The following is a 26279-nucleotide window of genomic DNA, read 5'->3' on the forward strand; positions in this document are numbered from 1 at the left end:
GGATAAGACAAATTTATAAAACCACATGGGACAATTCCATAATAAGTAATAGGAATCTTTACTATAGTAAAATATTAAAGAATATCAGAGCTATCAAGATGTTTCATTTCTTGTGTTATTTTTTCTATTTTGCATATCCTTAAAGGGGATTGATGGCACCTACCTAGGTAATGATGCATACTGTCGCTCAATTCCTTCAAAACTCAGGTTACGGGATCCACTTGGACCTCGTGCAGGCACCTGCAAAGATAAAGATTATAACATTAAACATAAGGGACAGCCTTGGTAATTTACTTGCAGATGGCACTATGACCTCCAAAAAATTCGAAGGACATAATAGCTAGGTGATCACATAGACAACAGAGCAAGCCTGGGATCCATCGCCCATAGTCACTTCTTGCTATTAAATCTTTGTTCTCAGAGCAGAGGCATTACATTGCAGAGTAACGATGGAGCTGGCAGATCGATGCAGCAATTTTATTTTATTTTTTTCCTTTCTTTTACAATGTGAACTTGATGAAATGAAGTGCACCCAAAGGTGAAGGCCCAAGAAACAAGTAAAAATGCATTACATAGTACAGCAGATGGCAGGCATCTTAAGTTTTCTGCAAGCGGATTCAATTCTCACCTGTTTTATCATGCTAACTTTCCACCCGTATATTTTTATATTGGAAAATATGTGTAAATTTATGTGGCAAGCGTTCTTGTCTATTTTTGTGACTCCCATGGAAATGAATAGTGAGAAGCGTTCACATAGGCGGTCTCCTCTCTCTTAACTGCCAGTGGCTGCCTCTCCAGATGAGGCAGTGGGGCCCAAACCTATCAGACACTTGCAGCATATGTTGTGGATATACCATAAATATTAAGTTACTTCCACATGCTGACATGCCTGTGGTAAATCTGCTGCATATTACAGTACAAGGAAAGTGGGTGGAATTTTAGCAAATCTCCACACTGAAGAAATCTGCAGCATAAACTGACCTGCGGTGTGGGTTTTATATCCGCAAAATGTCAAATTACGTTGTGGATTATCACAGCGGATTTCACACTTTGCAAGGCAAAGCTGCCAATTCATGTTAGATGTCCGTCAGCAAGATGAGCTGACCATCTAATGTGCATGGGGGCCTCCTGACGTTCCCCAGAAGGAGATGTTGGAGGAAAAGAAGGATTGGTTAGCTGGATTTCAATATGCCTGATTCCTTTGTCCTTGGGAGATAAGGGCTATGTGGCAGAAGATTACTCCACTCTTCCAATGAAGAGCCTTACGAGTGGCCACAGGTCCGATTAGGGGTGGTCTGAGGGTGGTTTGATATTGATGGCTCAGGATAGATCATCAGTATGTCGAGGAGTTTTAACAGGGGCCTCCTCGCAATACCAAGCACTGTACATGGCATAGCAGCTGTGCTTTTTATTTCAGCCCAGGCCCATTCACTTGAATAAGGCTGAGCTGTGCCTAGGCCACGTGACCTATGAACATGATGTCACGTGGCCTAGGAAGAGGCTTAGGCGCTCACTGGAGTGCAGCAGCCCCTTAAACAGCTGAATGATGGGTCTTCCAGGAGTCGGAGCCCCACAATCAAATACTGATGACCTATCCTGAGGGTAGGCTATCAATATCAACATTTGACAACCCCATTAATCATAACTTTATAGTGCATATATATGCCTGAAGCCAGTCATTTGGCCTAAAGTGGCTTAGAGTCACAATATATGGAGATACCTGATGAGACGTGGCAGTAAATCAAGTTTCATTAAATGAAAGCAGTAAATAATAATCTCAGCTCTGCTACATCTGTACATCTGAGCTGCCGCACTCAACTATTTGGCAGTGAATGAAAAGGTGGTATGTTGTATGCTTTATTGTTCAATTGCCGGCATAGTTCCCTTATATAAGAAAATGATGCCACTCTATATCCTCAGATGATACCGAGAGCCAAGAAAGAGAAGTCAGGGTGAAAGCACTTCAGCTATTAACACTCAGCTAGAACACTAGATCCGCTCTCCAGTTTGTTTTCCAAGGGGTAACCTTCGCTGGCAGATGCATAAAGCACTATGAAAAGCCTCACGCAGGGAGGGCAAACAGCACGACTACAGATGCTTTTAGGCCACTTTTAGCTCTGTTCCTGGCTTCACCTGCACAACTAGTGCTGAAGCTTTGAGTGCCTTGTTAAAAGGACGCTATTATTAGTCTTTTTTTCCCTTCTTTTCTCAGTAAAAGCAGAAGTCTCACTGAGGCAATTTCAGTGTCCCTTGCATTAAGAAATATTCCTGTGTCTTGGCATTACTAGAACCTGCGGCTTTTGTGAGCGAATATGTTAAAAGACCTCTCAGCCGCCCCCCGTTCACCAGATTAAAGCTCCAGCCTCAATCAGCGCTGTAGATGGAAGGTGCATTAAGGCATAAGTACTCCAAAGTAACCGCTTTTTAAAGGCTGGTTTCTAATTGTCGATAACCTTAATAGCTTTCACATGTGGCCATGAAAAGCCGATGCTGGTGGCATCTAGAAGTGATGTGCGCATTTCAGGATTTACTCAGAATCCCCCTAAAAAATGCATTTTATTCTTTGTGAAAAGCACAGAAGTAACAAACAGCGTACATTTACCACACAATAGCTTCACTTCTTAGTACCCGACTTAGATTTTCCTATATACAGTCATGGCCAAAAGTTTTGAGAATTACATAAATATTGGAAATTGGAGAAGTTGCTGCTTAAGTTTTTATAATAGCAATTTGCATATGCTCCAGAATGTTATGAAGAGTGATCAGATGAATTGCATAGTCCTTCTTTGCCATGAAAATTAACTTAATCCCAAAAAAAACTTTCCACTGAATTTCATTGCTGTTATTAAAGGACCTGCTGAGATCATTTCAGTAATCGTCTTGTTAACTCAGGTGAGAATGTTGACGAGCACAAGGCTGGAGATCGTTATGTCAGGCTGATTGGGTTAAAATGGCAGACTTGACATGTTAAAAGGAGGGTGATGCTTAAAATCATTGTTCTTCCATTGTTAACCATGGTGACCTGCAAAGAAACGCGTGCAGCCATCATTGCGTTGCATAAAAATGGCTTCACAGGCAAGGATATTGTGGCTACTAAGATTGCACCTCAATCAACAATTTATAGGATCATCAAGAACTTCAAGGAAAGAGGTTCAATTCTTGTTAAGAAGGCTTCAGGGCGTCCAAGAAAGTCCAGCAAGCGCCAGGATCGTCTCCTAAAGAGGATTCAGCTGCGGGATTGGAGTGCCACCAGTGCAGAGCTTGCTCAGGAATGGCAGCAGGCAGGTGTGAGCGCATCTGCACGCACAGTGAGGCGAAGACTTTTGGAAGATGGCCTGGTGTCAAGAAGGGCAACAAAGAAGTCACTGCTCTCCAAAAAAACCCATCAGGGACAGATTGATCTTCTGCAGAAAGTATGGTGAATGGACTGCTGAGGACTGGGGCAAAGTCATATTCTCAGATGAAGCCTCTTTCCGATTGTTTGGGGCATCTGGAAAAAGGCTTGTCCGGAGAAGAAAAGGTGAGCGCTACCATCAGTCCTGTGTCATGCCAACAGTAAAGCATCCTGAGACCATTCATGTGTGGGGTTGCTTCTCATCCAAGGGAGTGGGCTCACTCACAATTTTGCCCCAAAACACAGCCATGAATAAAGAATGGTACCAAAACACCCTCCAACAGCAACTTCTTCCAACAATCCAACAACAGTTTGGTGCAATGCATTTTTCAGCACGATGGAGCACCGTGCCATAAGGCAAAAGTGATAACTAAGTGGCTCGGGGACCAAAACATTGACATTTTGGGTCTATGGCCTGGAAACTCCCCAGATCTTAATCCCATTGAGAACTTGTGGTCAATCCTCAAGAGGCGGGTGGATAAACAAAAACCCACTAATTCTGACAAACTCCAAGAAGTGATTATGAAAGAATGGGTTGCTGTCAGTCAGGAATTGGCCCAGAAGTTGATTGAGAGCATGCCCAGTCGAATTGCAGAGGTCCTGAAAAAGAAGGGCCAACACTGCAAATACTGATTCTTTGCATAAATGTCATGTAATTGTCGATAAAAGCCTTTGAAACGTATGAAGTGCGTGTAATTATATTTCACTACATCACAGAAACAACTGAAACAAAGATCTAAAAGCAGTTTAGCAGCAAACTTTGTGAAAACTAATATTTGTGTCATTCTCAAAACTTTTGGCCACGACTGTACATACAATTGTTGACATGTGACTGCAGGGTGAATTTAATTCTGCTGGACACTAACTACTCTACATCTGTAATACTTCTTATGGTCATGTGTAGCTGACAGTAAGTGCATTTTACCTATATTCTTCTATAGAGTTATGATGGTTAGTCACTTACTGTTGTTTGTCCTAGGGCCCAACAGAAGACAGGGTAAATGTCCAAATTTGCCATTACATTATCGCCAAACTGAACTAATTTGTTCCTGTGTCTTTTGCAATCCATTATGCAGTGAGATTTCTGTATACATGGAACCTGTAATATGGGCTGTGGCTTTTATCATATTTCTGGTCGTATTACCATAGATATGGGGGTCATTCTGTGCACATATAGCATCTGCTGTGCTGATGGCGATTTCCCTGCAGACCAGTCAATAGAACACATAGACAAACCTGTATTTGGTTTCCAATGATAACTTTAAATAGTATATGTCCTAGAAAATTTTCCATTGGTATTTTAAGCAAAAATGTTTCTCTGCAGCTGAGGTGTGTATTGCAAGTGATAATGTACCCCTACACTAAATTATTAAGAATATCAAGAGTCACCTCAAAGTTCTGTCACCGGTATAAATGCAACTCATGGTCTATGTGGTCACAGAACTCCACTGTGCCTTATAATACATTGTAGTAGGGGTACATTATCCTAGAGTTTAGAAGAAGAAGAAGAAGAAAATCCCATTATTGTCCCTCAGTGGGGAAATGTTGGCATAACAGCAGCAATCACATTCACGACAGGAGCAAAAATAAGAGTAATTAGAAATTAAAGAGTAAAATACAAGAAAAACATAACACAGAATTTACTTTTTCTGGGAACAGTGGTGGTTATAAATCCTAACCGCTGCTAGGAGGAAGGACCTCCGATAACGTTCCTTTGTGCACCTAGGATGCAGCAGTCTGTCACTGAAGGAGCTCTCCAGCTCCACAACAGCTTCATGCATGGGGTGGGAGACATTGTCTAACAGGGATGTTAATTTTGCTAGAGTTCTTCTGACACCCACCTCCTGCTCTGGATCAAAGGGACAACCTTACTTACTGGGGCCATGTGAACTACGCATTGGCTTCAAGGCTGGTTGGTGTAAGGATGAGTTTATAACTGCTGTATCATCTTCTGTTCCATCATAGCAGAAAAGCAAACAGGATGGAGTGCTTTATTTACTACATTACAGACCCCACAGACTTATAAAGGGTGGATTCCCATTGGAGTTCTTTTGTGGTGTTCGCTGCACGCTGCACTATTTCTCCTGTCAAATATCTTAGAATCTAAAATGGAGGGTCCAGATGCAGATGTGAATTCACCCTAAGCTGCATAAAGTATATTACTTAAAATACTTGAATAGAGGGCAAGAAGAAGAAAATGAATAGAATCTTATTAATATTGTGTGAAAATTTAGATGCCTTCCTTCCAAAATGCCATAGGAGCTCCAACATCAATGTGAGTTGATTCATTTTTATTGCAGAAACCTAAAGACTTCAAGTAATTTCCATGGATCCACATCAAATGTAATAAAATCATCCTCCAGTAGAGAACATGAAAACATCTTTTCATGTACATATGTTTTATGATTGATGCAAAAAGCAGGGGTGTAGATAAGGGGGGGGGATAGGGGGGTTCAAATCCCCCCCAGACTGTCTGTCCTCCTCAGGGCCGGCGCTTCCATAAGGCAGACCAAGCGGCTGCCTAAGGCCTCTTTCACACGGGCGTTGCAGGAAAAGGTGCAGGTGCGTTACGGGAACACCCGTGATTTTTCCGCACGAGTGCAAAACATTGCAATGCGTTTTGCACTCGCGTGAGAAAAATCGCGCGTGTTTGGTAGATTGTATTATTTTCCCTTATAACATGGTTATAAGGGAAAATAATAGCATTCTGAATACAGAATGCATAGTAAAACATCGCTGGAGGGGTTAAAAAAAATAAAAAATAATTTAACTCACCTTAGTCCACTTGATCGCGGCCCGGCATCTCCTTCTGGCTTCATCTGTGCAGCAACAGGACCTTTGGTGACGTCATTCCGGTCATCACATGATCCATCACCATGGTAAAAGATCATGTGACGGACCATGTGATGACCGGAGTGACGTCACCAAAGGTCCTGTTGCTGCACAGAGATCATATAAAGCCAGAAGGAGATGCTGGGCCGCGATCAAGTGGACTAAGGTGAGTTAAATTATTTTTTATTTTTTTTAACCCCTCCAGCAATGTTTTACTATGCATTCTGTATTCAGAATGCTATTATTTTCCCTTATAACCATGTTATAAGGGAAAATAATAATGATCGGGTCTCCATCCCGATAGTCTCCTAGCAACCGTGCGTGAAAATCGCACCGCATCCGCACTTGCTTGCGGATGCTTGCGATTTTCACGCAACCCCATTCACTTCTATGGGGCCTGTGTTACGTGAAAACGCACAAAGAAGAGCATGCTACGATTTTCACGCAACGCACAAGTGATGCGTGAAAATCACCGCTCATGTGAACAGCCCCATAGAAATGAATGGGTCGGTATTCAGTGCGGGTGCAATGCGTTCACCTCCCGCATCTCATGCGCGTGGAATACTCGCCTGTGTGAATGGGGCCTTAGGGCGCACCCTGCACAGAGAAAGGGGTGGGCGGAAAAACAAACCTTTTTTTTTTAATCACTTACCTGCCAGCAGCGCAGTGCTGCCGGGCGCCCTCCCCAACCAGTGTTCACTCTAAGCTGCTCTTGTGTTAAGCCACAGATAGGAGCAGGAGGCTGCTGATTGGCTAGTATCAGCTAGCTGCCCTGCCATTGGTCCATCCTTTCACACCCCCTTCTCTCTGGAGCTGAACATAGCAGGAGGCAGGCGTTCTCACAGTGGATCATGTGACCATGAAGGAGCATGTGACCAGTGACATCACAGACCTCCTTCTAACAAATCCATTCTAGCATCTACCCAGCATGTATGGCAGGACTCAGCTGAGCAAAGACCATGTGCCCAGGTGAGGTGACCACAGAAGTGCCCTGGCATCTGTCTGCTGCTGGAAGCTCAATGTGGAGCTTTATGAATGTAAAAACTAATAGCCAAGAGGCTAAACAAAGCCCTGCTTGTCTGCTTCTGACCCTAATCTTAACACATAACGTTCATTTGATTGCAATTTACTCTAACACCTAAAGGGATTTTTTTAAAGCCTGCTGTTTCTCTAGATGACCTTATGCTGATAGTAGTGTTAATAGAGTCTCAAAGGTCTGTGAAAATAGGGTAACTGCTTTTATAGACCCTTGAGACTCTATTAACACTACTATAAACATAAGGTCACCTAGAGAAAGAGCAAGTTTTTTAAATATTTTTTTTTCCTTTAGGTGTTAAAACATAACTTATTTGATTGCTTGAACACCTAAAGGAAAACAAATTAAAAACCTGCTGTTTCTGAAGATGACCTTATGTCGATAGCAGTGGTAATAGAGTCTGAAAGGTCTATAGAAGCAGTTACCCTATTTTTACAGACCTTTGAGGCTCTATTAACACTACTGTCAAGTTAAGGTCATCTAGAGACACAACAGGTTTTTAAAATGATTTTTCCTTTAGGTGTTACAGCAATCAAATGAAAGTTATGTTATAACACCTAAAGGAAAAACATAATTTAAAAAAATGCTGTTTCTCTAAATGACCTGATGTTGATAGTAGTGTTAATAGAGTCTCAAAGGTTTGTAAAAATAGTGTACCTGCTTCTATAGACCTTTGAGACTCTATTATCACTACTTTTAGCATAAGATCATCTGGAGAAACATCAGTTTTTTTTAAATTATATATTTTTCTTTAGGTGTTAGAGCAATCAAATGGAGGGGGAGAAATGTGACATGGGTGAGGATGGGGTGACATGATGGGCCGGAGACAATGTCTGTAGTCTGTCTGTGCCATGGACGGGGAGAAATATGACATGGAGGGCTGATGGCTAACATGGGGATTGGTTTAGGAATGATATGGCTGGTATATTTTTTTCAAACCTTGGTGTGTCTGCTAGATAAAGTCTTATAATTTGAGAAAGCTGAACCCCCCCCCCCCCCCCCCCAGGAAAAAAAATTATCTCCGGCCCTGGCAAAAAGGTCTAAAGTGTGAAGAAAGTTCTGTTCTGGACCATGGTGATGGGATCCATGGTTTTACATCCCTCTGACACTCTCCTATACAGTACATGGGATGTTTACTACACATTTTGGAGCTATGCAGATAAAATACCATACACAATAATAACAGACGGGAAGAAAAGCCTTCTTCCTACATCTGTGTGATTTCATAGAGCAGCTGCCGCTTCTCCTAGCAGTTATGGGCAAGTTAAACCTTGGAATATATGAATATATTTTTTGGGATGGAACATCTTATTGCCCCCTGTTGTATAGTTGGGTAAAATCTTGAATAACATGTTAGCAAAAATTGCATTCACACTTTATTAAAAGATCTTGTAAACCACTATGCTTTTTCTTAAATGAACAAATAATAAACACATTTGCAATATTTGAATGGGGCAGAGGAGACCCAGTGCTCCCATCTAACTAGTATTATCCAGGCAGCACAAGCAATCTATATTCTGAATTCACCCAGAAACAACACTAACAGCACATTGACTCATGTTACAATGTTACAATCAAATGCCTTTCACTAATTTTCTTTGCATTTTATTGGCTATATGTGACCTCCTAAGACAAAGATCCAGCAGATGTTCCCAGCCAGTCTTGTATGACACACCTGCAAATACCCCTTCTAATATTATCACTAGCTTAAATTTTTTTAAAAAACACAGACGTATCCAAAGTAATAAGAACCTGTTTGTACATATCTCAGCTAGAGGCATTAAAGACAACAGGTATCACAAATCAGCTATATTACTAATTTCCTCATGCAGGGCAGAGACTTTTTCCCCTTCAGGCTTGCGGGCCTAGGTGTTACCTCTCGACCCCTAATGTTACGCCCCTGGTAATGCTACCTATCCACATTTTTTAGCCATGTTTATGGCACTCCTTTAATAAGCAGCTGAATATTGCACTTCCATCCGTTGATCATAGAACATTATTTATTATTTTATTTTATGCACTTATATAGCGCTACTATATTCCTCAGCGCTTTACAGACACTAGCATCCAACTATCCCCAATGGGGCTCACAATCTAAGGTACTTATCAGTATATCTTTGGAGTGTGGGAGGAAACCGGAGTACCTGGAGGAAACCTAAGCAAACACGGGGAGAACATACAAAGTCCTTGGTTGGATTCGAACCTAGGACCCCAGCGCTGCAAGGCACCAGCGCTAACCACTAAGCAACCGTGCTGCCCATTGTCACAGTTTCACAGATTTACTGAATTTCAAGAAAATCTGAACGCAGAAACATTTCATTTATGGCTTTACTACATACATATCCTGTACTATTATGATTTTATCCTGTCTGTCTGTCTATCTGCAATTTTGATGCAGTTTTGGAGCCAAAATCAGAAGTGGATGCAACTGGAGAGAGAAATATAATTCTTAGGAACCCAAAGATCTCTAGAACAAATGGGCTGCAACTGTTTTAACATTCTCAGGCAGCCAAAATGTTATTTACGGTTATATGCACATTAATAGCAGCATTCCAACCACTGTAAGGATATAATATGTAATAAATGTGATGTTATAAACACCTCTATTGTAGATCTAGAGCAAAATAACAATGGCACTTATCAGTTTCAGTTCTCTACGCTTTTCTTATTTTAATTTTTTTATAAAGCCATGTATGCCTCATAATTCCAACTCAGTCACAGTTAAAACACACAATTGTGCTGTACAGTCTGCTCTACTAATCCAAATTAATTTGACTTTAATCTACTTTAAGCTTAGTCAGACCTCAAAACATGTTTCTGTGTAACATCTGTGCTAAAGCACTGTATTATATTTTCCGCATTCGTTGGAAGAACAAATACCCAATAATGAAACATATTGTGTGTTGCACCTGTTTGCACTCTGAAATAGATGAAATTACAAAGAACAGAGATCTCGAAATGCTGTACTTCTCTTCTTCAAAACTGTTGTACCAGTACATAGGAGAAGCATTGTCCAGAAAGCCTCCTCCAGTGTACACTCCACTTCCACTCATACAACGCAGACGACAATATGGCCTATTTCTATTGCAAGACCTCAATTAAACCATTCAAATTTTTTAGACGTACACTTCAAATCCACAAGTGTAGTTAAGGACAATAGCATGTATGAGCAATCTGGAACAAACCAATACCGCCTCTATGTTTTCTAGGTCAACATAGGCCAAGGTAGACTCAGCACATAGAGTTTACTGTTTGATTCTTGCTCATCGTTCTGATATCAACATCACACTTCATTTTTAGTAATTATCTCTGTAGGGATCATCTCTACTGAACATCAACAATAGACACACTATTTGAACTGCCTTTGTGACCTATGAATGGAGATAAGAAAGAGTCCTTTTTTCTGCAGCTCACTCCTTATCACAGTTCAGGGTTATGTGCTGTCTGCTACAGCTCTCCCCCTATTACAGCTCAGGAGGCATGTCCTTTCTCTGGGGGCATGTCATTAGAGATGAGTGAAGTTTTGAAAAATTAAATTCGGCTGCTTTGCCAAACTTTGACAAGAAATTTGATTTGTTACAAATTGCTTTGTAACAAATCGCTTTCCATTGTATGGAGCAGGCGCAATGATGGGGAATGGTAACCGTGCAATCTCCATTATTTAACCCCTTAGCGCTGATCACGGCATCTGTGACTCACAATCAGCCTTTCAGTGGTTAATTAGGGGTAAAAAAATTATTATACTCACCTCATCCACTTGCTCCCATAGAGGCTGTCCATTCCAGTCATCACGTTCACCGCAGGTCCTTTGGCAATTTTTCTTTAATCAAAACGGGAGCCTCCATTTTAAGGAAAAAATTATTCATTACCACTAAGCACGAGGAAATTCAGCTTCGTGACAAGACAAGTATAATGTTTCCTGAAATTCGGATCAACACTACATGTCATCTCGCAGGTTGCTTGAGAAAGACCATGTCGGTCGAAACATTGCATTGTGGATAAATCCTGCATAATTGAAGACAAGTGAGTGCTGCGGTTGTTTTATATGAACGACGTGTTGAAGGGGGAGCTTCAGACAGGCTCCCAACACTGCCGGCACCACCACTAGAAAGGTTCCGTATTTACCAATTTTTCGTTCTGCTGCTTTTTCTTTTTTCTACATTTCATCTCTGCCACAACTCTCTCCCTCTATGGGCTCATTCAGACGGCCGTATGCTGTCCGCAAAAATACTGAATGCTATCCGTTTTTTTTGCGGATCCGCAAAAAAAATGAAACATGTCCTATACTTGTCTGTGAAAATCAGGACATGGCCCCATTGAAGTCTATGGGTCCGCAAAAATACTGAATGCTATCCGTTTTTTTGCAGATCCGTTTTTTTGCGGATCCGCAAAAAAACGGATAGCATTCAGTATTTTTGCGGACAGCATACGGCCGTCTGAATGAGCCCTAACTGTCACAGTTTCTAACAGTAGATATAGCTGGTGGCAGATGAAGAATGGAACTGAGCATGTGCAACCACCTCAGTAGGTTGATGTGCATATTACTTTACAAATTAAACATCAGATGACTCAGTTGTAATGAAGTAAACAAAACATCTCACAAATTGAGCATTTTTGTAACAGAAATGTAATCACAAAAATGAGCACACTAGTTTGTACTCATTTATAAAAAAAAATAACATTTAACCCGGACATAACCTCTTCTTCACCTTCGCCCTGCTCTGTATAACGCAGGGCGAGGGCCCTTTCTTTAGATCTAGTGACATGCCAGGCTTCTGACAGGTATGCTAGGTGTGCCTGCTAGATGGAGGTTTGCGTCTAGCAGTGAGCCCGGTGATGTCACTGGCACTAATGGGCAATCTTTAGTGCTGCCCTAGTCTGTTAAACAGCCTAGGGCAGTGCTAGAGACCGCCAATTAGTGTCGGTGATGTCATTGGGAGCACTGCTAGGCAGAAACCTCCACCTAGCAATGTGTCAATGTAAATAAAACAGCCCTTGTCCTACGTGATGCAAATCAGGGCAGTGGGGAGCATCGGAGCATGAAGCACTCATAGGGGCTGAGTGGGTGAAAAAGGGGTTATATCCGGGTTCAGCTCTGAACCTTGACAACCCCTTTAATGGTGGTACAACCCTTTAAGGCTAAGGCCACTTTTGGACCTTGGCTCTTTTACCTGGTCTCTGGAGTAGGTTTTCCTAGGAGTGAGAATGACACCTTTCAATGATTAGGACAATTATGCTGTTACCCCACACACACACTACAGTTTTTTAAGTTACGGAGATAAGTTTTAAAATTCTGAAGATTACAATTTCTAAACTAAAAAATATACTGTAGATTTCATGCTGATCTAAAATCTATCTATCTATCTATCTATCTATCTATCTATCTATCTCTACATAACTCAACATTGACAGTGTAACACCTAGAAGGAACAGTCATAGAATTATGGAAATTATGGACTTACATGTCTTGGCATTCTATCAGTTATTAATGGTTGTCTGAGGAGTGTTCTGCTATGCTGAATGCTCATCAAGATATGCTGCTGGCAGCTCTTTTGCCAATTGCTGACCCATGACATCCCGCATGTACTCAATGGGAGAGAAGTACTGAGACGCTGCAGGCGGTAGTAGCACATTTAGGCCATGCAGGATGTTCACAGTAGCACAAACAACATACGGCATGGCGTCCTGTTGAAAAACAGCTCCTGGGACTCTTTGGAGAAATGGCCGTACCACTGGTTCCAAGCCCAAATCAATGTAATGTTGAGCTGTTAGTGTAACTGAAATTAAGACTAGAGGGGTGCAGCTACGGTATATTATGCCACCCCACACCATAATCCTAGGAGTAGGACCAGTGTGACCTTCTCTTGTGAAGGCCTTTTCATGGCTTTGCAAACATGGGCTCCAGAGTTCTCTGGCTATTATTGCATTCAAGACTAAAGCTGAACCCATCACTAAAGAGGATAGACCTCTATTCCAGTCTCCTTTGCCATCTGTGCACCATGACAGCCTTTGGAAGTAGTACTGTGAGGTAAATGGACATCTGGCTCGTAGCCCAATGTCATGCAAATACATTCGGAAGGTTTGTGTAGACACTGTTTGCCACCCTATGGCTTGGGATGTGATGTCCAATTTCACTTGCAGTACAGAATGGATCACTATGTGCCTTTCTTCTAATCAGACGATCTGTCCGTGCAGAGATTCTTCTATGTGCACCTCTTGCTGTCGTTTTAGTTTGTTATTGTTCTCCTAACCACTGGGACATGCAACACTGAAAAGTGCTGACATCTTGGCCTAGTTGCATAATGATCTTCCAGAGTGATAAACTAAGTTCTCTCAGTTCAAGGAATCTGGATTCTGTCCCTCTCAATTTGTAACAAGTGGCAATAACTAACAAGCTGACGAACAAGACGCATCGCACAATTATCTCACACAAATTGATCCGATTTTTGAGGTTTCATGTGGCTAAGAAAGTTTGCTTCCAATCTGGCTTTTATGCCCCTACCACATGGCACAGATTGGAGCTAGCTGCTTGAAAATGTGATCATCTGCAGATCTTAGCGACAGCTGCTACTTCCTCCATTTGTAGGACTTCACGACTTGTCCTTCTTGGTGTTGCAATTTCAATGATGAGGTGTATATCTATCTACTGTATCTATCTATATATAAGAATAAGTAATTAAAAGTGCTATGTGAATTATCACTCAAGAAAGATGAAAATCTTGGCCAGTTACAGACATTAAAAGGATTTTCTGAGATCTTTTTATAGATTACCTATCTTTTACATAGGTCAAATGTATCTGGTCGGTGGGGTCCAACACCTGGGAAGCCCACCAATCACCAAGAATGCACCAGCACTAGCAGTAGCACTGTGGCCTTCTCACAGGTTTCCTTAGACCATGTGATGTCACGTTCATTGGTCTCATGGCCTAGGTGCAGCTCAGCCCCATCGAAGTGACTGGGGCTGAGCAGCAACACTAAGTACAGCCACTATCAAATGGACAGCGCTGTGTTTGGTGAGCAGAAAGAAGTCTGTCTCGCTGCTGTGAGTGCTGGTGCCTTCTCATAAAACTGATTGGCAGGGGTTCCAGGTTTCAGACCACACCGATCAGATACTGGTGACCTATCCAGAGGATAGGTCATCAGTATAAATATCTCAGAAAACCCTTTTAAGAGTATAATTAGGTCTGATGAGAATTCTTGGATGTGATATACATAATCAGATATTGCTCATAATTTTATATGTTTTTTCGTTATGCAAAATCTTTTGAAACATCATGGAAATTATAACTTTGCTTTACTTATGATATTTCTCTTAATCTTTTTCACAAATATAGAAAGGTTCAAGAGAAAGTAGTCCTGCCTTTGAATATTTACTTTTTATTGCTTTGAAAAAAAAATTTATAAAATAAAAAGTGAGTCTGCAGACGACTTTGTGAAGAGATGGAGTCACTATAGAAACAGTGATTGCAATACAATTTTTCATGAAGTCAAATTCCTTCCCTTACATCTGACAAGTTCTCTGTAGCTTTGGTCTAAATTCTAGATAGTGGTAATGATGCATTAGTAGGTCTGGAAATACTATTAGGGAAAACATAGGAAACCTCTATTAAAACCCTACAGCGGTGATAAATGAAGGGGCTCATATTTTACTATGCAAATGATCACATGGAGAGATGGATGTTAAGGAAATGTTGGTTTTTGGATTGTTAAAACACATCACTCATGTGGACAGCTTACCGTTTACTCACCCTTTAGCAAATATCCATCTTTATTGCCCACCTCTGGATTTTATTTTATAGAAATTATCTTTTGTGTATTACAGCAGTAATTACTCCGTATACAAGGACACATCACAGCAGTGATGAGAGCAACATTTTGTCCTCCAACCTTAACTTTTCATTATCAGTCATTAAAGTAATGATGGATCTTCATCCCACAGCATGAATCTCCAATGGGTAGGACAGTTAGGTTTTAGTTCCTATACTTAAAAGTTAAGCTTTAGGTCCCTAGATATAATTTTAATCTTTTTTCTCTTGGGTCTTGAAAGAAACAAAGTAGACAGTGAATGATAGTCTTACCCCAGTGACTACATGAGCAGGGATGATTAAAGTGCTCTTCTATCATAGACATCTCCTATACTTTGATTATTTATACTTCAATGTGATGGTTGGTATAAGCAACAGGGTGATATTCGTCCTTAGACACCTACGGTATGTCATTTATTTCTCATCCTATTCTACACGATTATAGCATGCTCAGTGCATTTGGATGTTCAAAGATTGGATTACTGTATTAACACCTACAAACCACATTTTTGCCCAGATAACAAATTCCATAATATAGTTAAAAAATAATAGGGTGGATTTACTAATCGAAATGTGGCAGAATTCTAGTGCAATTTGTGCCAATAAACTGGAGTACATGCTTTGTATCACGTTTAATAAATGGAATCTGTCCCCTTCCGCAAGTCCTATTAAGTACAGTACTACATGAAAAGTACTGTTGCTGCTGACCTTAGATCGCTAACTTGTATGTCCATATTCACTCCCGTTTCCCTCTTCTGCTAACTCAAACTGGCAGTGGAATGCATTGAGAGAACTCCTCCAGCTAGGGACTGGGGATGTGTATGGACATAGAAATTTGTAATCAAAGGCCAGTGGTAGCAGTACCATTCATGTAGTATTCTACTTAAAGGGGGTATCCCATGACTAATTTAAAAAATTTAAAATAGATATCATATAGCATATGAAAATAATTTTCTAACAAAGTTAGAACCAGCCATGTAACTCATATGGATTCATAGATCTCCCCATTCATTGGTCAAATTGCTCTTTTAGATTTATTTCAAGCTGGCAGTTTAGGGCGTGTGCACTTTCTCAGGCTGTGTGTCTTTTTTGCTGCAGCTGGTGCCAGTTGAAGGATGGAACTGAGCATGTATGTCAACCTCAGTGAGTTCAACAGATAATTCATAAAAAGGGCAGACAGGAGGTGATATATTGGCTATACTATATTTTTAATTACATGCAATACAAGGTGAACCGGATTTATGACCCAGCATCAGCCACCGTGATAAATCTGGATCATTTTTAGACTGTTTGAATTGACACTGTCTAAGTATTATGCAGTATTGAGAATGGGATGAGCTGTTCCACAATTTTTCTAGACAAACAATGAGCTTTATTATAGAAAAAAGAAAGAATGGACTGATTAAAATGAACAGAGAAATTGGTGAAATATTTGAGAGTCTAAAACCATTTAAAGACCACCCGGACATTATTCAACTACAGGGATCAATCAAAAATAGAATAAAAATGAAAGAGGAAATTATAAATAAAAAGAAACATAAATTCGTTAGAGATTGTATCCCTCAAATCACGGCATTATGCACAACAGGCACCTTATTGGATAGATCCACTTTAAACACAATAGATGAAACTAATTGTGATAACACAAACAATAGTGATTTTACACTCCACAATGTGAGCTCGGCAACATCCATACAAGATGATGATATTATGACCCCACTGGCTCCAACAGTCCTAATACCTAGGAAAAAACACAGAGGATGACTTAAATATAGAGGATAGAACCATACCACTCACCCCAACGGTACACATCCACAATAGGAATGGAACAGAAGCGACCCTGAACAGCCCCTTGGAACTATCAAACAGATTTAGTCCACTTGAAAAAAACACCAATAGATATATTAAATCAATATGAAAACACTTCTAGAGTGGGTACACTAGGACTTTTGAGCTATAGTGCAATAGTCCAAAAAAATGACAGTAATTTAACCCACATAACGGATCACGCCACCAGCAATAGAAACCCATCAAAACAGAACACTGGGAACACCAACAAAGTGAAAAAAAAACGTGAGGAAGGATTTTTTTCAACCAAGATCTACAAGAGAAAAATGCAAACAAAGAGAGGAAAGAGGGGCAAGAAATCCTCCAAAAAAGAAATCGAAAGAGTAGGACAAAAGATCTTCAACCTCAGTAAATATATTAACCAATAGTGATACCAAACTACTACAAAAGGGACTGAAGTTCGCACCCTCAGCCCATTTCCACCCCTTTGATGCATTTATTGGTGTAAATTTTTTTAAACGTAATTTTGCATTAACAAAATATTTTTTATACGTACAATTAGAGGATAGAAAAAGAACTGAAACTAACAAAACCGCAAAAAAAATCCACTGAAATGGAAATTGAGAGTGTTTCCATCAATACTAAGTATCTCCATGCCAATTTAAGAACCAAGTCTTATTTTAACCCTTTAATTGAGTACTCGGAGTCCTTCAAGACTTTCGAGACCTTAGTCACAAGGGATGTAAGGAAAATCAACCCGAAAAACAGTAATAAAATTTACAAACACAATCTGAGCAAACAAGAGCAGATGAGCATTAAAAAGCTACAGGTGAATAATGATATTATTATTCGACCGGCAGATAGGGAGGGGGGGGATAGTGGTTTTGGATTATACAGATTATCAAAAAGAATCAAATAGACTACTTAATGATAAAAGAACATACAAAATACTCAAAAATGACCCTACCCAAAAATACAAAATAAGCCTAAACAAACTGACAACAAAAGGGCAAAAATTAGGCATTTTAAACAAAGAAGAAGCTCATAAATATCAGATATCCACAAATTTCCTGCTTTTATTACATACCTAAGGTGTATAAGTCAGAATTCCAACCACCTGGCGCCCCGTAATTTCCGGCATTGGCAGCCTTACAAGCAATCTATCGAAATATGTGGACACTATTCTCCAAAAGCACGTCCAAAAACTACCAGCCTACCTAAAGGATACACAACATATCCTACAAATCCTAGAAACCATAAACTGGGAACCTGGGTACATCTTGGGGACGCTTGACGTCACTTCCCTCTATACAGTAATAGAGAACGTCAAAGGGAAAGAAGCGGCACAATTCTTCCTACATAAAGAGGGGATTATACCTCCGGAACAAATTGAGTACCTTGGGGAATGTATCCTATTTATTTTAAACCACAATTATTTTAAATTTGATGACACTTTTTTCCTCCAGACGTGGGGGACCGCTATAGGGACCAGATTCGCGCCGAGTCTCGCCAATCTATATATGGGGAGGTGGGAAGAGTCCACCATCTTCCCCGATGGCACACTCCGCACGAATCTGGTCCTCTGGCGGAGATTTATTGATGATATTGTTTTTATATGGAAAGGGGGTGAACCATCACTAAAAAAGTTTTTAAAGGATATCAATAAAAAAGAATTTTATTTGCAATTCATGCCCACCTACAGTACTCAAGAAGTTAATTTCCTAGACCTAACGATCAAAATTCAGAGAAATAAAATAGTGACTCAGACATACTCCAAGCCTACAGACAGCAACAGTTTTATCTCCCTGGACAGTTGTCACCTTCCGGTCTGGCTTACCAACATTCCACGCAGCCAATATATTCGTCTGAGAAGGAACTGCACGCTTAGCGAACAATTTGAACATGAGGCAGAAAATTTAAGTAAAAAAATTGAGGAAAAGGGATATAATGTCATTGAACTAGAACAATAAAATCAAACAGGAGGTTCTAAAAATAGAGCGAAAATCACTCATACAAAAGAATAAAGAGACTAGTAAGAAGAATGAATATATTAAAACACAAGAAAACCCCGATTTCAACATATCCATAATCACTCAGTACCATGGAAAAATATTCCAATTCAGACAAATCATAAAAAAACACTAGGATATTCTTAAATATGACAAAATTATTGGGGAGAAATTGCCCATGGTACCTAAATTTATCTTCAGGAAGTCAAAAAACTTGGGGAATATAATAGCTCCATCTATTAGAACCAATAAGGATGAAAATAGGAAGAAACTGAGTGTGCCTGAAGATAAAAAGTGATTTTTTCCATGCAGAACGTGTAAGGCCTGTCTAGCCTCAAGACAAAAATAAATTATTAAAGAAATCACCACTGACAATAATACATATAAGATTAAAAATCACTTAACATGCCACTCTAAGTGGGTCATCTACCATATAAGATGCCCATATGGGACGATCTATATAGGAAGGACAAAGCGTGTACTAAAAATCTAAATATGGGAGCATATAAAAAATATTAATAAAAAATTTGCAGGGCACCCACTATCACGCCACTATAGTGACAAACATAAAGGCAAATTTGAAGGCTCTTTTTTTGGAGGGGTAGAACAAATAAGGCAGGACCCCAGAGGAGGCGATTTTATCAAAGTGATGTCTCGCAAGGAGACCGAATGGATCTATAATTTAAATACCTTGGCTCCAATTGGCCTTAACAAAGAAATATCATTATTTGCTTTCTTATAATCTACAACTCCCGGCAATCTATAACCAAGTGTACTACGGGCCTCTAAGACGAAAAATTACAAAATCATAACTACCAAAACGGAGGTGACACATAATAAACAAATAAAAAATAATAAAAAATAAAAAATAACTACCAGTTAGCACTGACAACTTTATATACTATGGACTGTAAATAAGGAATAAATATTAAAAGATCTATAAAGAAAACCAATAAGAGTAACTATCGACGGGTAAACCCTCTCCCACAAGCATTACAGTGTCTTCCTATGCTTCAGCGCGGCCTCATAAACAAATGGCTGTTCCCATGGAAACCAACAAGCTTATAAACCAGTGAAGCAAGTTCCATAGTTATCCCTGAGGAAGGAATACGACTATTCCGAAACGCGTCGGAGGTATTGTGGACCAGAGAAGCTTCCATAGCTTCAGGTGTGACGTCACACGTTAGGTTTCCAGGACAACAACCAAACATTGCTTCCAAGAGCGCGCGCGAGCTACCAGCCGGAGCTACGCGCGTGCCACGAGGAAAGCAGAAGACAGCGCCAGCAGAGACACTGAAAGAATATAAAGTGAACAGCCGCAAGAGAAGTACAGTATGAAACGGAATGAATCCAGCAGCATGAATATATTTTCCATCAAGCACGCCGACCAGTAAGTAACTGCTGGATTTTTTATATTTGCTCTCTTTTTATTGGACTTTACCTGTTACATATTTTTAGGAGACATTGATACACTGGTATCTCTGCATTATATGACAATTTTTAGTCAGTGCATATCTCCAACCCACATGTGCTAATACTATTCATGCACCGCGGTGTTATAGTTTGATACTTAGCGCGGGTTCTATTCTGCTTTTCTAATAGATTATGCAGTATTACTCAATCTGTCACATTGTAGTTTGTACTTTTGTTGCCTAATTTCTACCAGTGCATAAAGCAAAGTCCATATTTGTATTTCATTACTGTCTTCCAGAGGTTCTTAGTTCATGAAGGCCATAAAGCTTGGCCTGGTGTCACGCTCCATTTACAAAATGTGGTGTAATGGACATGTTTTCCACCTGCATGGAAACACATCATCCAGGTATTTCAACCTATGTATGAAGAAGACCAACACACGTTCTGTTAGGAGCCTCTTACAGCATCTGGCAAAGAATCAACATAAAATGTCACTGTATGAACTGATGAGCAGATGGTATAAAACACCAGTGGCCCTCAGTGCTATTTGTCTGTCCCCTCCACCTGATGGTGATGCCTGTCTTATTTTGGCTTTTACAGGCATATATGGTGGGATTTTGCTTTGATTAATCAATACTGGAATGGAGTGGGAAAGAACTTATCTAAAGAATGCCCGAGAGCTCATGCCATTACTCCCAAAACATTCTTCCTAAACTTACTACCCCCCTCCACAACCTCTTTCAATATCTCTCTATGGCTGCAGATGTTGCTGACGGCTAAAGCAATAGTGCTTTTATATTGGAAACAGCAGATCGCCCCTCCGGTCTCCCATTGGTTGTGCAAACTTGGTCAAGTAGCTAGGCTGGAAGAACTTTGCTCAATTATGTTCAAACCTGTTATGTATAAAAAGGTTTGGAAGCCCTGGTTGGCGTTTGCCACGGGTCTGGATATACTATAGTACAGTGGTGGCAAACCTATGGCAGGGGTGCCAGAGGCGGCACTCAGAGCCCTCTCTGTGGGCACCTGCACCCTGGAATAAGTCTATGGTGTACTAACATGCCTTAGACTTTTCCCACCATTCATCAGAGCAGGGTGCACTATGAACAGCACAAACAGTGCACTGAATGCAGGCAGGCTATTATAGCTAAATGATAAAGTACATGGAAGATATACTGTATTGGACTGTAGTATTCAGGTTAAATTGCTATGTTGGCACTTTGCGATAAATAAGTGGGTTTTGGGTTGCAGTTTGGGCACTTGGTCTCTAAAAGGTTCGCCATCACTGCTATAGTATCTTTCTGAGACCGCAGGATAGGGTCTGAGAAGCCGGCTTGACTACGATTAAAATTCCCTGTGCATTCCTGTAACACTCTATTGTCAATTTAGTGCAACTATAGTTCTATTACAGTATTGTTTCATAATCCTTTTGATTGAGACTTTCCTATTGTTTGCTCCTATATGTCTTGTGCTTAATATGTCATTTTGTTGTTGTATGCATTGGTGGATCACATCTGACCCTGATGGGTTTATGCAAATTTAATTCTGGAACCGTATTTTATGTGATCTGTGTTGTAACTTGCATTATTGAAAATAAAATAAAAAGAGATTTAAAAAAAAGGCCACTGTATGCAGAAATAAAATACAGCCAAAACCAATATGGTTCCCCGTTTCTGAGGTGTATTCTAAAACTGCATATCAACACTAAAGGCCATTTACACTGGCCAATTGTTGTCATGATTCGTACACTTCCTAAAGCATGGATCTCTGAGTAATGGAAAGCTCCACCAGATTTTTCAACACTAGCATGAAAAATCAAGGTGTGTAACTGGGTCTTCAGTCTTCTACTTACAATCTTGCTAGATTCCAGATTGTCCTTTATCAGTATTGCTACAGCTGCTCACATATAGAAGGACTACATATCATAATCTACAACATTAGGAAATATGTAGTCTATCTTTTAGAAGTAAAGTTGTTTATAGTGAAGGCTGGTAAATATAATGGATCTCTACATTGTACACGTAAAAGAGAACATGACAGAAGAACCAGCACCCCATAATGAACCAATAACTTTCATTGTTTTGTCCTTACACCACACAGTCTGGCCTTGCAGATTTCTCGGCAGCAACCTGCTATCTCTTCCTTCCCATCTAATCATTTCTAACCTCATACAAAGCTAGTCCGATACCAATTTTCACCTAGCAGGCTGGAGTTATGCCTTTACACCGTTTAATCAAAGGAATGACAACCAATAGCCAAGTGTGAGAGAGTTGGCAGCTTTTCCTAATCACATTTCTCAATCTTTCATTTACGGGAAATGATGACAAATAAATGGACATGGAAATCTACACTTTGAAGAAGAACAGATGAAAAGAAAATGGACAGAAAAACTCATGATGAGGGTAATGTAACATGGGCGAGAGAGACAGGCACATAGATGGTGATCAAGAAGCACGAGCGCATGCAAATGTAATGAGATGTTTCTGTCAAATATGATAATTGCGTGGTATGTTGAGAGAGGCTTTTAACGAGAAGAGGTGATAGACTGGTTGCAAATAATCCTTCAATTCCATCACCTCTCACTGTATTTATTACAATGTTACAGACCAGAGCCATATTAGACAATATAGCAACTTAAATACTATATAATATTACTATTATTTCCAGCAAATCGTGTCGTGAGAAAAATAAATGAATCTCACACCATAGACGGGCAGCTGGACTGCAGGTTATAGGGTGCTAACAATCACTCAAAGCTCCAGTGTTAGTACCCACACTACACACATAACAATGCCCTAGTTCACAATTTTACTAAGAAACAAGATCTTTGTTATAAATCCATCACATCTGACAGTGTTTTCCTTTAATAACTTGATCATTTGTCAGATTTGGAAAAATGGCCTTCACAAGAAAATTCAACTTTACAGAGACTCAATCATGAGCTCAATCTCGGGCCATCGTACCCTGGGATGCGGAGATATTCAAGGTATGCCCATTATCACTTACTAAATAAAAACCACATTACCAAGTTTTGTGAATAATAAGGATACAATCACATTTACAGAGGAAATAGAGAAACACTTTATGGGTCAATATTATGAATGTAATAATGTAAAACTATACCTCAGATCAAAAAGAGGGACATTTAAGGAGCTTAGAGGGACAGAGGGACTTGGGTCAAAAAGAGAGACTGTCCCTCCAAAAAAGGGGCACTTGGGAGGTCTGGGATAGAGCATGCCGCTGCTTTTTTCCATATGGAGCTGCTTCCCCTTGAGATGAATGGGAGGCTGTTTTAAGGCATTTCTTGGAGTGGATTTTGAGGCGTAATCTCACCACAATCAGATCCAAAAACCTCTGTGTGAACTAACCATTAAAGGGGTTGTTCACTTTATTCTCGGGATAGATCATCAATATCAGATTGGCAGGGGTCTGATTCCCAGCACCCCACCAATCAGCTCTTTGAATAGAAGGCCACACTCTGTGTGAGAGCGCTGCCTTCCCTTTATTGTTTGCCTGCTCGCTGTCGCAGCACAGTGCTGAGTAGGTGTAATTACAGCTCATCCATGCCCCATTCACTTCAATGGGACGGCTTCTTCCATTCATGTGTTTATACAAAGGAGCCGTTCCATAGAAGTGATTGGGACGGTTTAGGCTACTTTCACACTTGCGTTCGGGGTTCCGCTTGTGAGCTCCGTTTGAAGGCTCTCACAAGCGGCCCCAAACGGATCCGTCCAGCCACAATGCATTCTGAGTGGATGTGGATCCGCTCAGAATGCATCAGTCTGGCTCCGCTTGGCCTCTGTTCCGCTTAGCAGGCGGACACCCAAACGCAGCCTGGCCGTGCGGAGGCAAACGGATCCGTCCAGACTTACAATGTAAGTCAATGGGGACGGATCCGTTTGAAGTTGACACAATATGGTGCAATTTTCAAACGGATCCGTCCCCCATTGACTTTCAATGCAAAGTCTGGACGGATCCGTCTGACTAACTTTCACACTTAGATCTTTTTGGGAAATATAATGCAGACGGATCCGTTCTGAACGGATACCATCGTTTGCATTATAGGAGCGGATCCGTCTGTGCAGACACCAGACGTATCCGCTCCGAACGCAAGTGTGAAAGTAGCCTTAGATGTAATTACACCTGCTAACCAATGCGGTTGCGATGGCGAGCAGGTAAACAATGAAGGGAAGGAAGCGCTCGCACAGAGCCTGGCCTTCTCTTTAAACAGCTTGTGGATAGGTCATCAATATAAATTAAGTGGACAACCCCTTTAACGTTGCTTGATTATCCACTTAGTCAACCAAGCCAATCCTTGGAACCTGGGTCGAAATGAAAAAATAAAAAACACTCATCTATCCACAGTTCCTATACATTTCGAAAAAGGCCTGGTCCTGTGACCTCTAACCGTAACATCACTGCTAGTGACCACTGATTTGTTGCAGTGGTCACAAGACCAAGCCACTTCTGAGACAGCTGGGACACAAGCAAGTGACAGCAGACAGGTGAATGGTTTTTTTTTTTCATTTGGGCAAAAGTTCCAAGGATTGGTTTGATCAGCTCCTAGGCTGGACAATCGCTTTACAAATTACAAAACCTAATAGAAACCAATAACAGACTGGACAGTGACAATTAGACTGGACTTGAACAATTAGGCAGGATTAAGCTCCACGGAGATATTTAGTGACTCATGAGCACAACATTCAGGGAAGACGTTGCTGGTGGCCAAAAATGGAAAACTAAGGATACATTGAGATTATGATTGAGACTCTCTGATGGTGGTTTAATGACAATTAGTGCTGCAGTGGAACCCTAGTAACTTTCTTTCATAACATTTTGAGTATGATATCATGCAATATAATTCAACATTAATCATTGACATTATAGGACTGTGCTCCACTCATCAAAATGACGTAGAACTTTACTGAATAAATACATAAGTGCCTTTAACTTATTGGTAAAAAAACAAAAAAACTACCCTGCTCAAAAAAAAAAAGGGAACACAAAAATAGCACATCCTAGATCTGAGTTAATTAAAAATTCTTCTGAAATACTTTGTTCTTTACATAGTTGAATGTGCTGACAACAAAAATCACACAAAAAAAAATAAATGGAAATCAAATTTTTCAACCCATGGAGGTCTGGATTTGGAGTCACACTCAAAATTAAAGTGGAAAAACACACTACAGGCTGATCCAACTTTGATGTAATGTCCTTAAAACAAGTCAAAATGAGGCTCAGAAGTGTGTGTGGCCTCCACGTGCCTGTATGACCTCCCTACAACGCCTGTGCATGCTCCTGATGAGGTGGCGGACGGTCTCCTGGAGGATCTCCTCCCAGACCTGGACTAAAGCATCTGCCAACTCCTGGACAGTCTGTGGTGCAACGTGACGTTGGTGGATAGAGCGAGACATGATGTCCCAGATGTGCTCAATTGGATTCAGGTCTGGGGAACGGGCGGGCCAGTCCATAGCATCAATGCCTTCGTCTTGCAGGAACTGCTGACACACTCCAGCCACATGAGGTCTAGCATTGTCTTTCATTAGGAGGAACCCAGGGCCAACCGCACCAGCATATGGTCTCACAAGGGGTCTGAGGATCTCATCTCGGTACCTAATGGCAGTCAGGCTACCTCTGGCGAGCACATGGAGGGCTGTGCTGCCCTCCAAAGAAATGCCACCCCACACCATTACTGACCCAATGCCAAACCGGTCATGCTGGAGGATGTTGCAGGCAGCAGAACGTTCTCCACGGCGTCTCCAGACTCTGTCACATCTGTCACATGTGCTCAGTGTGAACCTGCTTTCATCTGTGAAGAGCACAGGGCGCCAGTGGCGAATTTGCCAATCTTGGTGTTCTCTGGCAAATGCCAAACGTCCTGCACGGTGTTGGGCTGTAAGCACAACCCCCACCTGTGGACGTCGGGCCCTCATATCACCCTCATGGAGTCTGTTTCTGACCGTTTGAGCAGACACATGCACATTTGTGGCCTGCTGGAGGTCATT

General features: G+C 40.8%; 1 protein-coding gene across 1 annotated transcript in view; it reads right to left on the minus strand.

Moving 5' to 3' along the window:
• Positions 1 to 26279, minus strand: part of PARD3B (par-3 family cell polarity regulator beta) — a 1801259-nt gene that overhangs the window by 173905 nt on the left and 1601075 nt on the right. The window contains 1 exon segment of the mRNA XM_040441847.1: positions 164 to 240. Within this exon segment, the coding sequence (XP_040297781.1) occupies positions 164 to 240 (77 nt within the window).

The sequence above is a fragment of the Bufo bufo genome, chromosome 7, assembly GCF_905171765.1.
Source record: "Bufo bufo chromosome 7, aBufBuf1.1, whole genome shotgun sequence".
Taxonomy (NCBI): domain Eukaryota; kingdom Metazoa; phylum Chordata; class Amphibia; order Anura; family Bufonidae; genus Bufo; species Bufo bufo.